We start from the raw sequence: 13,709 nt of genomic DNA, 5'->3' as shown, positions 1-13,709 counted from the left end.
TATAATTCAATATTGTTAATATCTTCATTTAATTAGGAGTTAAATATAGTTAAATATAGAAGGTTTTGCACACATAATGAGTTTCAAAACACAAATTTTTATTACACATATTATTTTAAAATCAAAATTACAGACTAACAAACTTTTATAATAAATACTGTAGAAATATGATTTCGTTAAGCGAAACTTAATGTATTTATAAGAGCAATATGTTGTGTATATTGTAAAGTAAAATCAAATTACTTACTATTGCATTGGACCGCAAGTAAAAATTCTAAATAAGTAAATATAATATAAAAAATGTATTTGGTACGAGGGCAAGATAATTAGTGTTGAGATTATCTAGATAAATATTATTTTATCTTTTATCTTATCTAGATAAATAGATATTATTCATTTAAACAGTTATCTGAGATAAAAACCACCGTTATCTAGATGAATTTATCCAGATGATTTAATTTATTAAACGGCTTTTATTTATTATAATTTATGGGTGGACAGTTAAATAATTTATTAAGTAGGTTGTATTTACTAATAACTATCGACATTTTCGATAACGTACTATTAAGTTATTCTATATTGCTACGAGTCTACGGAAAGTGCCATACTCCAATATAAAAAAATTATCCGATAATTTATCGAGATAAAAATAAATTTTGTTCATCTTTATCTAGATAAATAAATAATTTAGTTATCTTTATCTAGATAAACTATATTTATCCCGGCTCAACAATGAAAATAAATTACATCTAAGAGAAATTCACAACCGCTGACAAACGCATATGAGTGGTACACTCTAGACATACCTATTGTGTTTTTAACATAACAATTATTTTCATTATTAACATAGTTATTGATTAGCCTAACTACTTGCTTTAAATTTAAAATATCAATATATAGGTAGGCATTTGTTTCAGAATAATATTCTTACCGTTAAGTTTGTTTTTGTGTCAATCAAAATTAAAAACAGAAAAATAGTTCTGTAGAACATAAATTTGCCATTAAAATATATCTACGTTTGTAAAACAAGGGGGATCATATGGTTATGGCAAAGATACTCCTAATTATTAATATGACAATGGTAATTGTTCTAATCGAGAAATTATCACAATACTATGATAGAGGTACTTTTATAATTTAGGATCATAATAAATTACATATTTAAACAAATTGAATACAATATGTCTACTATAATGCCTAATGGTCATAAGCCATAATTCATAGCTTCTAGCTGCCAATTTAAATCTTAATTTTAGTGTAAAAAAAAAGTATAATATTGGGCATGTTTATAGATATTGATTTTTTTTTTGTGTTAAAAGTATAATGTAATAAGAAATCGTATTTTATTTGATAATACGTGTTGATTACTATTTCATTAAAAAAACACTATATTTATGAATTCAAATTGCAATTATCTGCTTGAAAATATGAATAAGCAGATTATCACAGAATTCGTCTCAATATTATGTAATAAAAAAAATTATAATATACTCACTTGCTTTACGAGCTTCTTCACCTGCCGCATCTATATTTCCAATAATATAAACCATAAAACATAAAGTTAGCTTAATAATAATATGTTTGACCATGTTTGTAGGTACCAACAATAATTGGATAATAACGTTAGCGGTGAATAACACAAAATACAAATGATATTATAGTTATCCAACAACGATATATAAAGGGTTTTTCTGCAAATACGAAACAAAAATGTGTATTTTGTAGAATGCAACAGAATAAAACATTTTGTAAAATAATGGCAAACAAATAATATTTTGTTGTTTACATAATATGCACAGTACAGTTGTGTAGAAGTCGACCGTTCGTCGTAGCTAAGAAGTGTAACTTGTAGACGGTGATCGATATTGTAAAATGTCGAAACGAAAGAAAAATAATTAAACCCGGTTTTTGGCTAAATATGTTTTGTTTTTTGGTTGTGACTAAAACAAACCAGGTTTTAAAACTCGTATAAACCGTTAAAAACCGAAATCAAAAACAAAATCAAAACCGAAACCGAAAAAAATAGGATACCATTAGGTATTATAATTTCAAACCAAAACAAAAAAAAAAAATAGTAAATATTTTAGTATAAAAACTCAGAATCGAGACCGAAAATAATTTAAAACCAGTATTAAATTCAAAATTGAAACTGGTAAAAATTGGATATCAATATAATTATAATTTAGACCAAAACGATTTTTTTTTTTAAATTCTTTGGTCGAAATGAAAATTAATACAGTAAAACAATAATAGTACGAAGTTATACAGTAATAATAATAATGACAATAGTTTTTGATTTCCAACAACATTACAATATTATTTTGTAAGGATTTGGGCTTTTTAGTTCCACAAAAACTACCCACGAAGAAAGGGGAACACTTTCCTCGTGACCTGTGAGCCGCGCCGCGTAAGACCCGAGGGTCAAGTTGGTGGAACTCACAGGCTTGGTCATACATGGTGTATTGAAACTCCAAGATTTATTTTGGGGAATGGGTGGATGAATAAAAATATAATAAGTTATAATTTTAAGGTAATCAAGTGGGTGTATTTTACATAAGTTAAATAATAAATAATTTAATAATGACATTTTCAGACTTTCGTTACAAAATACAGTATAAGGTGGCACATGGCAAATATAATATAAGTATAAGATGGCACATGGCAAATATAATATAAGTATAAGATGGCAAATGGCAATTACAATAAGTATAAGAATTTTCAGCACATTTTGTCCGGCCCACTGGAGGCGGCACACCATAATTTTCATGGTGTGTCCTCATGGGGTTACCGGGAAAATGTGTGTGTGGAGGCTTGTTACAAACGGGATGTTTCATACTAAGGCGAATGGGGATAAAAAAAAAAGGACCCACGTCTTGCGACGCCTCTACATCGTGCATTGAAAGGGGGGACTAAGGGGAAAATATAATTACGATACATGGACGTGACTGCTGCTGACTATATTGACGTGGGTGACGGATACTTCGCCCGAACATCGGGCCTGTAGTCGTGTCTCACGATGTAGACGTTACAATTTATAAGAATATAATCTACATACAAATATTTACCTTAATGGTGTATGACCAATATATGGCTGGTATGAATGTACTTGTATTGTACAGTTGTACATAGTTATACAATTAGACATCACTTCGAAAGATACCTATTTAATATTCGTTAGACAGAATATTCACATCTATGATATTATTATTTACATTTGGTACATATTTGGTAACTAAAATGGTATCTATTAAGAGAACGCCACAATCGTATGTGTTGTCTTCGTCTTACAAGTGCGTAACATAGCAAATTTTACGCTCAGTAGAACCATTAATTTAACATTTGGAGTGAATTTACTTATTATCAAATATCTAGAAGTAAGAATAGTATCCTCTCTGAGTTTTTTTTATATTTCAATTTTAAAACAAGTAATTAGTATTTTAAAATTGTAAATTATTTGTTAAAATATGTACTTTTTAAAATACTCATAACACCTTATAGTCTTCAAAATATTTTTAATATTTTTGAGCAATTTGTAAGTACGAGATAATTCCAAATTTTATAATATTATGTATGTAACGTAATGAAAATATATCCCTCTGTGGTAAAACTTGAAAATGTAATAGGTACAAAGATTTTTATGTGTTGTTATTAGTCAAAACTGAAAAAAGTGAGCCAAAATATGTATTTAAATTAAAATAACATAACGTGTCGATCATTTTTCCAATTTTTTTTTCTTAATCTTTATACCTACATGCTTTTAAAACGTGTTTGTAAAGTTTTGATTAGGGATGGTGCACAGTGGATGCATTTAACTAATCGTTATAGTAATGTAAAAGTTTAAACTAAATTTTTCGATGACGCAATTTAAATAATTTAGCAAATCGTGACTCGTAGTATAAAATCAAAGTGATCTGTGTTTTCCAGACAACTCTCATGTATTTAATATTAAAACTTTGTACGTAACAAAATGTATATAAGTCTGTAGTTTATAATTTTGGTCGACATTTACTTACGACATAGTGTGTAAGCAATTAAATTATAATCGATGCATGTACATTTCTCGCAAATACCAGAAATTACAGGTATATTTAAAACATAAAAACGGATAACAGTTCATTTTACTAAAATCACGAGTAAAATCACGGCATCTTAAACAACAGGAATTTCCAAAAATCCCAATACCTAACTGTTTCATATAACCGTTCCTATAACTCAGGTAAGTGTAGGGTATACTGTGTGTTTAACCCATTAAAATACCTATCAAAAGTACTATATAGATTCAATTTCCAACCAGATAATATGAAAACAAAACCATGTCAGCTACTTATCGTGTATGCCAGGCACCGGCAACCCGCGGCCCTCGGTACTTTTTTCTGCGGCCCAATTCTTTTATTTGCAACAAGTTATATACTTATTATATACTTATTTTACTCATTATATAACACATAAGCAAAATAGCAAATCTAGATATATGTATCTAAAATATTCTGATATGTTTCACTTTTCATTAAAATATAAATAAGGAGTGTATGATTTAATAACAAAAAATATGTCACATTTCAAAATGTAGGAAATTAAGAATACACATAAAATTGTAATGAAAAAGCTAATTTGAAATTTGAAATCCTAGATAGGTACAAATGAACAATGACTTTTAAATAAATTTAAGAATAATTTTATTGAGAATAATGACGGCTATGGAATTTAAAAATGTCTAATTCAAAATGGCTCAATGTGTCTAAATGTCAACAATTTTAAAAATGTTTAAATTCTTCATAAATTATTACACATGAGTCACGAATAAGGAATTAAAGTAAATACATTAGCAAATCTAGATATTTAGGTGCTGAAATATGCCGATTTGTTCCATATTAAAGTAAAAATATATCATCAGACATCACAATGACACAATATGAATATAGTTTAATAAAAAAAATAATGTCACGTTTGGAATCTTAGGTACAATGACTTATGAAATAAAAAATTGCTTTTTCATAATAATTTACCATAAATAATAATAAACTTTTTTCGTAAACTGTTTGAATAAAATAAACCATATATTATCTAATAACAGTTATAATTTGAATCAATGTGCTAAATAAGAATTAAATAAACAAAGCATACACATTGAATTATTGATGAAAAAGCTAATTTTAAATTTTAAATCCTATAAAGGTACAAAATTTAAACATAAAAAAGGATTACAGTTCAGTTACTAAATGACGAGTAAAATCGCGGCTTCTTAAACAACAGGATTTTCATCTTTTTAAGTAACAATACAATTGGCAGTAACAGATCACTCGGAGGAGTATTTGAACAAATCTGTGAAGAAATCGTTAAGATGACACGCTAAAAAACTGTAAAACTTAAAAATAATACACCCCCTCTCCACCCCTCCCAGACAAACAAATTAAAACGACGTGGTGACACTCCGGAAAGTATTTGGAACAAATCTATGGGAAAAAGTTCAATAGAGTTGGTTGACGATTTTGACCTCTCCAATGCACCAACTAGATTCACTTTCCGATGGAACGAAATACTGAAGTTGAAATTCAAACCCTTACTTTGACTACTTATTGTGTGCACGGACAGAAAAAGTTTAAAAAAATTTAAAAAAACACATCATTGGAAATTCATTTCATAGTGCCGCTCATAATCAATAAATTAGATTTTTGGTATTATTACATTGCTGTAAGAACAATTAATTGTATATTACAATAACTGTGAGTTATTGTAAATCATAAAAAACATTTAACAGCTAACTAAACAAACAAGTAAGTCGCTACTTTTGCTTACATTTTTTTTTTGCAGTACCTATTCAAATGAATGAATGATCTATATAAGAAAAGGTGGCAACGAGCAGATTTTTACTACTGGCGACAAAATATATTTGATAGGAATAAGAAAAATAATGTCGCGAATAATATTTACAAATTTGAAAAAGAAAACGATGAACACTGCAGATAAATCAGTTAGGTCCTCCATATTTCCATATTATGTTTAATTAGAATTGTTCTAGTGTAGGCGCTTAAAAATTAAAATAAATTAAAAATAATAAACAATTAGTTTTAATAGAAAAAAAAAATTATTTTGCTCTTGTAAATTAAACCTATATCAATTATTTCAATTAAAAGTATTAATGCATATTTTACTAAACTTCAAAGGACCATAGTTAATAAACTAGCGAACCAAAATTGATGATTGGACTATCAACATTTTCAGAAAAAAAAAAATTACCAGAACCCGTTAAAATATATAGTAGTTACCGTTTGAAAAAATAAATTTGATTTTGCTATTGGTACGACTGCGTGTTTATAAATTTTGAACATTTTATAAAAAAAATTACCTGTTAAAAATAAAGAAACGCGTATTTTTTCGTTTTAACGAAATTCTATGTCATCGATCCATTATTGTTAAAAACCCCCGCGTACAACGACATAAGATACACCCTATATAAAGCGATAACAAATGTACAGAAGTGAATACTTGTCGTAGTTGTGCAGTTATAACACGTATCCAAACAACCGCTCACCGAAGCGTATACACTATAACGTTTTTTGTTTGTTATTCAAATAGGTACAGGTTTTCGATTTTCGTTTCAACTGTGCATAATACAGTATAACGATTTAAAAACTAATAAAAATATATTTCTTACTACCTATTTAAATGTTTTTTTTTTTAAATTTGAGGTTTAATGATATCGATTGAATTTTACTTGTAAAGATATTTTGTTTGCAAGCTCGTTTAAAAAAAAAACTTTTTTTTTCCGTTTCAATCCTATTCTTATCTTGAATATTCGCAGTAACTCAAAACAAACGTTTTTGAACTATTGGGATATCGTAAACCAAAAGTTTCAAAAATCATTTGGTGTTCATCTGATAATGTGTTACATTTGTAAATCTGTGAAAGCTGTTCGCGTGATAAGAGCTGATGATTGTGTTGTCAAGTTTCCTCTTCAAATGTATATGTCATATTCATATTATATAGCTAGAACCGTGAAATTGTTGTGACCCTGTAATATTTTAGGAGTTTGAAAGAGACGTTTCAAACATTATATTGTTATAATTATCATGAGATTGTGGCACCCTGCAAAGGTGTAACCATTGTTACTAATTATCGTATGTGCTCATGTCATGGTAATCCTAAAACAACAATCATCAAAAATCCCAATACCTAACTGTTTCATATAACCCTTCCTATAACTCAGGTAAGTGTCGGGTATACTGTGTGTTTAACCCATTAGAATACCTATCAAGAGTACTATTTGGATTCAATTTCCAACCAGATAATATGAAAACCAAACCATGTCAGCTACTTATCGTGTATGCCAGGCACCGGCAACCCGCGGCCCTCGGTACTTTTTTCTGCGGCCCAATTCTTTTATTTGCAACAAGTTATATACTCTCAACACAATATGATTATGACTGCCATTTTAGACTTGCAGAATTTTGATCCATGCCAGAGGTTTAAATGAGCTCAATCGTCTTCTACATTGTATTGGTTTCTATATTTATTACACTATTAAATGCGACTAATGTTCAAACAAATTAGTAGAAAATAATTATAAGGCATTCGTAAGCCCTCAAAATAGTTGCTTTTGAATGAATAACCTTGTAAAATATTACTGCATTAAAGTTTTAAAGTCAAAAAGTTATGAATTCTAAAATATAATTAACCAACAAAAAACCATACATGCAAAATATATTTACTAAGTAAATTATTTAATTCTATGAAATGATTACTCATGAGTCAAAATAATGTTTAACACATTAGCAAAATAGCAAATCTAGATATATGTATCTAAAATATTCTGATATGTTTCACTTTTCATTAAAATATAAATAAGGAGTGTATGATTTAATAACAAAAAATATGTCACATTTCAAAATGTAGGAAATTAAGAATACACATAAAATTGTAATGAAAAAGCTAATTTGAAATTTGAAATCCTAGATAGGTACAAATGAACAATGACTTTTAAATAAATTTAAGAATAATTTTATTGAGAATAATGACGGCTATGGAATTTAAAAATGTCTAATTCAAAATGGCTCAATGTGTCTAAATGTCAACAATTTTAAAAATGTTTTAATTCTTCATAAATTATTACACATGAGTCACGAATAAGGAATTAAAGTAAATACATTAGCAAATCTAGATATTTAGGTGCTGAAATATGCCGATTTGTTCCATATTAAAGTAAAAATATATCATCAGACATCACAATGACACAATATGAATATAGTTTAATAAAAAAAATAATGTCACGTTTGGAATCTTAGGTACAATGACTTATGAAATAAAAAATTGCTTTTTCATAATAATTTACCATAAATAATAATAAACTTTTTTCGTAAACTGTTTGAATAAAATAAACCATATATTATCTAATAACAGTTATCATTTGAATCAATGTGCTAAATAAGAATTAAATAAACAAAGCATACACATTGAATTATTGATGAAAAAGCTAATTTTAAATTTTAAATCCTATAAAGGTACAAAATTTAAACATAAAAAAGGATTACAGTTCAGTTACTAAATGACGAGTAAAATCGCGGCTTCTTAAACAACAGGATTTTCATCTTTTTAAGTAACAATACAATTGGCAGTAACAGATCACTCGGAGGAGTATTTGAACAAATCTGTGAAGAAATCGTTAAGATGACACGCTAAAAAACTGTAAAACTTAAAAATAATACACCCCCTCTCCACCCCTCCCAGACAAACAAATTAAAACGACGTGGTGACACTCCGGAAAGTATTTGGAACAAATCTATGGGAAAAAGTTCAATAGAGTTGGTTGACGATTTTGACCTCTCCAATGCACCAACTAGATTCACTTTCCGATGGAACGAAATACTGAAGTTGAAATTCAAACCCTTACTTTGACTACTTATTGTGTGCACGGACAGAAAAAGTTTAAAAAAATTTAAAAAAACACATCATTGGAAATTCATTTCATAGTGCCGCTCATAATCAATAAATTAGATTTTTGGTATTATTACATTGCTGTAAGAACAATTAATTGTATATTACAATAACTGTGAGTTATTGTAAATCATAAAAAACATTTAACAGCTAACTAAACAAACAAGTAAGTCGCTACTTTTGCTTACATTTTTTTTTTGCAGTACCTATTCAAATGAATGAATGATCTATATAAGAAAAGGTGGCAACGAGCAGATTTTTACTACTGGCGACAAAATATATTTGATAGGAATAAGAAAAATAATGTCGCGAATAATATTTACAAATTTGAAAAAGAAAACGATGAACACTGCAGATAAATCAGTTAGGTCCTCCATATTTCCATATTATGTTTAATTAGAATTGTTCTAGTGTAGGCGCTTAAAAATTAAAATAAATTAAAAATAATAAACAATTAGTTTTAATAGAAAAAAAAAATTATTTTGCTCTTGTAAATTAAACCTATATCAATTATTTCAATTAAAAGTATTAATGCATATTTTACTAAACTTCAAAGGACCATAGTTAATAAACTAGCGAACCAAAATTGATGATTGGACTATCAACATTTTCAGAAAAAAAAAAATTACCAGAACCCGTTAAAATATATAGTAGTTACCGTTTGAAAAAATAAATTTGATTTTGCTATTGGTACGACTGCGTGTTTATAAATTTTGAACATTTTATAAAAAAAATTACCTGTTAAAAATAAAGAAACGCGTATTTTTTCGTTTTAACGAAATTCTATGTCATCGATCCATTATTGTTAAAAACCCCCGCGTACAACGACATAAGATACACCCTATATAAAGCGATAACAAATGTACAGAAGTGAATACTTGTCGTAGTTGTGCAGTTATAACACGTATCCAAACAACCGCTCACCGAAGCGTATACACTATAACGTTTTTTGTTTGTTATTCAAATAGGTACAGGTTTTCGATTTTCGTTTCAACTGTGCATAATACAGTATAACGATTTAAAAACTAATAAAAATATATTTCTTACTACCTATTTAAATGTTTTTTTTTTTAAATTTGAGGTTTAATGATATCGATTGAATTTTACTTGTAAAGATATTTTGTTTGCAAGCTCGTTTAAAAAAAAAACTTTTTTTTTCCGTTTCAATCCTATTCTTATCTTGAATATTCGCAGTAACTCAAAACAAACGTTTTTGAACTATTGGGATATCGTAAACCAAAAGTTTCAAAAATCATTTGGTGTTCATCTGATAATGTGTTACATTTGTAAATCTGTGAAAGCTGTTCGCGTGATAAGAGCTGATGATTGTGTTGTCAAGTTTCCTCTTCAAATGTATATGTCATATTCATATTATATAGCTAGAACCGTGAAATTGTTGTGACCCTGTAATATTTTAGGAGTTTGAAAGAGACGTTTCAAACATTATATTGTTATAATTATCATGAGATTGTGGCACCCTGCAAAGGTGTAACCATTGTTACTAATTATCGTATGTGCTCATGTCATGGTAATCCTAAAACAACAATCATCAAAAATCCCAATACCTAACTGTTTCATATAACCCTTCCTATAACTCAGGTAAGTGTCGGGTATACTGTGTGTTTAACCCATTAGAATACCTATCAAGAGTACTATTTGGATTCAATTTCCAACCAGATAATATGAAAACCAAACCATGTCAGCTACTTATCGTGTATGCCAGGCACCGGCAACCCGCGGCCCTCGGTACTTTTTTCTGCGGCCCAATTCTTTTATTTGCAACAAGTTATATACTCTCAACACAATATGATTATGACTGCCATTTTAGACTTGCAGAATTTTGATCCATGCCAGAGGTTTAAATGAGCTCAATCGTCTTCTACATTGTATTGGTTTCTATATTTATTACACTATTAAATGCGACTAATGTTCAAACAAATTAGTAGAAAATAATTATAAGGCATTCGTAAGCCCTCAAAATAGTTGCTTTTGAATGAATAACCTTGTAAAATATTACTGCATTAAAGTTTTAAAGTCAAAAAGTTATGAATTCTAAAATATAATTAACCAACAAAAAACCATACATGCAAAATATATTTACTAAGTAAATTATTTAATTCTATGAAATGATTACTCATGAGTCAAAATAATGTTTAACACATTAGCAAAATAGCAAATCTAGATATATGTATCTAAAATATTCTGATATGTTTCACTTTTCATTAAAATATAAATAAGGAGTGTATGATTTAATAACAAAAAATATGTCACATTTCAAAATGTAGGAAATTAAGAATACACATAAAATTGTAATGAAAAAGCTAATTTGAAATTTGAAATCCTAGATAGGTACAAATGAACAATGACTTTTAAATAAATTTAAGAATAATTTTATTGAGAATAATGACGGCTATGGAATTTAAAAATGTCTAATTCAAAATGGCTCAATGTGTCTAAATGTCAACAATTTTAAAAATGTTTTAATTCTTCATAAATTATTACACATGAGTCACGAATAAGGAATTAAAGTAAATACATTAGCAAATCTAGATATTTAGGTGCTGAAATATGCCGATTTGTTCCATATTAAAGTAAAAATATATCATCAGACATCACAATGACACAATATGAATATAGTTTAATAAAAAAAATAATGTCACGTTTGGAATCTTAGGTACAATGACTTATGAAATAAAAAATTGCTTTTTCATAATAATTTACCATAAATAATAATAAACTTTTTTCGTAAACTGTTTGAATAAAATAAACCATATATTATCTAATAACAGTTATCATTTGAATCAATGTGCTAAATAAGAATTAAATAAACAAAGCATACACATTGAATTATTGATGAAAAAGCTAATTTTAAATTTTAAATCCTATAAAGGTACAAAATTTAAACATAAAAAAGGATTACAGTTCAGTTACTAAATGACGAGTAAAATCGCGGCTTCTTAAACAACAGGATTTTCATCTTTTTAAGTAACAATACAATTGGCAGTAACAGATCACTCGGAGGAGTATTTGAACAAATCTGTGAAGAAATCGTTAAGATGACACGCTAAAAAACTGTAAAACTTAAAAATAATACACCCCCTCTCCACCCCTCCCAGACAAACAAATTAAAACGACGTGGTGACACTCCGGAAAGTATTTGGAACAAATCTATGGGAAAAAGTTCAATAGAGTTGGTTGACGATTTTGACCTCTCCAATGCACCAACTAGATTCACTTTCCGATGGAACGAAATACTGAAGTTGAAATTCAAACCCTTACTTTGACTACTTATTGTGTGCACGGACAGAAAAAGTTTAAAAAAATTTAAAAAAACACATCATTGGAAATTCATTTCATAGTGCCGCTCATAATCAATAAATTAGATTTTTGGTATTATTACATTGCTGTAAGAACAATTAATTGTATATTACAATAACTGTGAGTTATTGTAAATCATAAAAAACATTTAACAGCTAACTAAACAAACAAGTAAGTCGCTACTTTTGCTTACATTTTTTTTTTGCAGTACCTATTCAAATGAATGAATGATCTATATAAGAAAAGGTGGCAACGAGCAGATTTTTACTACTGGCGACAAAATATATTTGATAGGAATAAGAAAAATAATGTCGCGAATAATATTTACAAATTTGAAAAAGAAAACGATGAACACTGCAGATAAATCAGTTAGGTCCTCCATATTTCCATATTATGTTTAATTAGAATTGTTCTAGTGTAGGCGCTTAAAAATTAAAATAAATTAAAAATAATAAACAATTAGTTTTAATAGAAAAAAAAAATTATTTTGCTCTTGTAAATTAAACCTATATCAATTATTTCAATTAAAAGTATTAATGCATATTTTACTAAACTTCAAAGGACCATAGTTAATAAACTAGCGAACCAAAATTGATGATTGGACTATCAACATTTTCAGAAAAAAAAAAATTACCAGAACCCGTTAAAATATATAGTAGTTACCGTTTGAAAAAATAAATTTGATTTTGCTATTGGTACGACTGCGTGTTTATAAATTTTGAACATTTTATAAAAAAAATTACCTGTTAAAAATAAAGAAACGCGTATTTTTTCGTTTTAACGAAATTCTATGTCATCGATCCATTATTGTTAAAAACCCCCGCGTACAACGACATAAGATACACCCTATATAAAGCGATAACAAATGTACAGAAGTGAATACTTGTCGTAGTTGTGCAGTTATAACACGTATCCAAACAACCGCTCACCGAAGCGTATACACTATAACGTTTTTTGTTTGTTATTCAAATAGGTACAGGTTTTCGATTTTCGTTTCAACTGTGCATAATACAGTATAACGATTTAAAAACTAATAAAAATATATTTCTTACTACCTATTTAAATGTTTTTTTTTTTAAATTTGAGGTTTAATGATATCGATTGAATTTTACTTGTAAAGATATTTTGTTTGCAAGCTCGTTTAAAAAAAAAAACTTTTTTTTTCCGTTTCAATCCTATTCTTATCTTGAATATTCGCAGTAACTCAAAACAAACGTTTTTGAACTATTGGGATATCGTAAACCAAAAGTTTCAAAAATCATTTGGTGTTCATCTGATAATGTGTTACATTTGTAAATCTGTGAAAGCTGTTCGCGTGATAAGAGCTGATGATTGTGTTGTCAAGTTTCCTCTTCAAATGTATATGTCATATTCATATTATATAGCTAGAACCGTGAAATTGTTGTGACCCTGTAATATTTTAGGAGTTTGAAAGAGACGTTTCAAACATTATATTGTTA

The 13,709-nt window shown here is 28.0% G+C and overlaps 1 protein-coding gene across 8 annotated transcripts in view; it reads right to left on the bottom strand.

Moving 5' to 3' along the window:
- The window catches only part of LOC132947133 (uncharacterized), a 37,230-nt gene extending 35,568 nt beyond the window's left edge, over positions 1 to 1,662 (bottom strand). For all 8 annotated transcript variants that reach the window (XR_009664838.1, XR_009664835.1, XR_009664836.1 and 5 more), the window contains exons 1-2: positions 1,496 to 1,662; positions 248 to 274 (exon numbers count right to left, since the gene is read on the bottom strand). Coding sequence is in view for 4 of the 8 variants with exons in the window: in XM_061017334.1 (XP_060873317.1) it covers positions 248 to 274; positions 1,496 to 1,589 (121 nt within the window). In the remaining 4 variants the exon portion in view is untranslated. The remainder of the gene's footprint in view (positions 1 to 247; positions 275 to 1,495) is intronic.
- Positions 1,663 to 13,709: the final 12,047 nt, after the last annotated feature.

Source organism: Metopolophium dirhodum, chromosome 6 (assembly GCF_019925205.1).
Source record: "Metopolophium dirhodum isolate CAU chromosome 6, ASM1992520v1, whole genome shotgun sequence".
NCBI classification, from domain to species: Eukaryota; Metazoa; Arthropoda; class Insecta; order Hemiptera; family Aphididae; genus Metopolophium; species Metopolophium dirhodum.
Note: the sequence above shows the minus strand (reverse complement) of the source record. Positions and strands in the feature narration are given on the sequence as shown.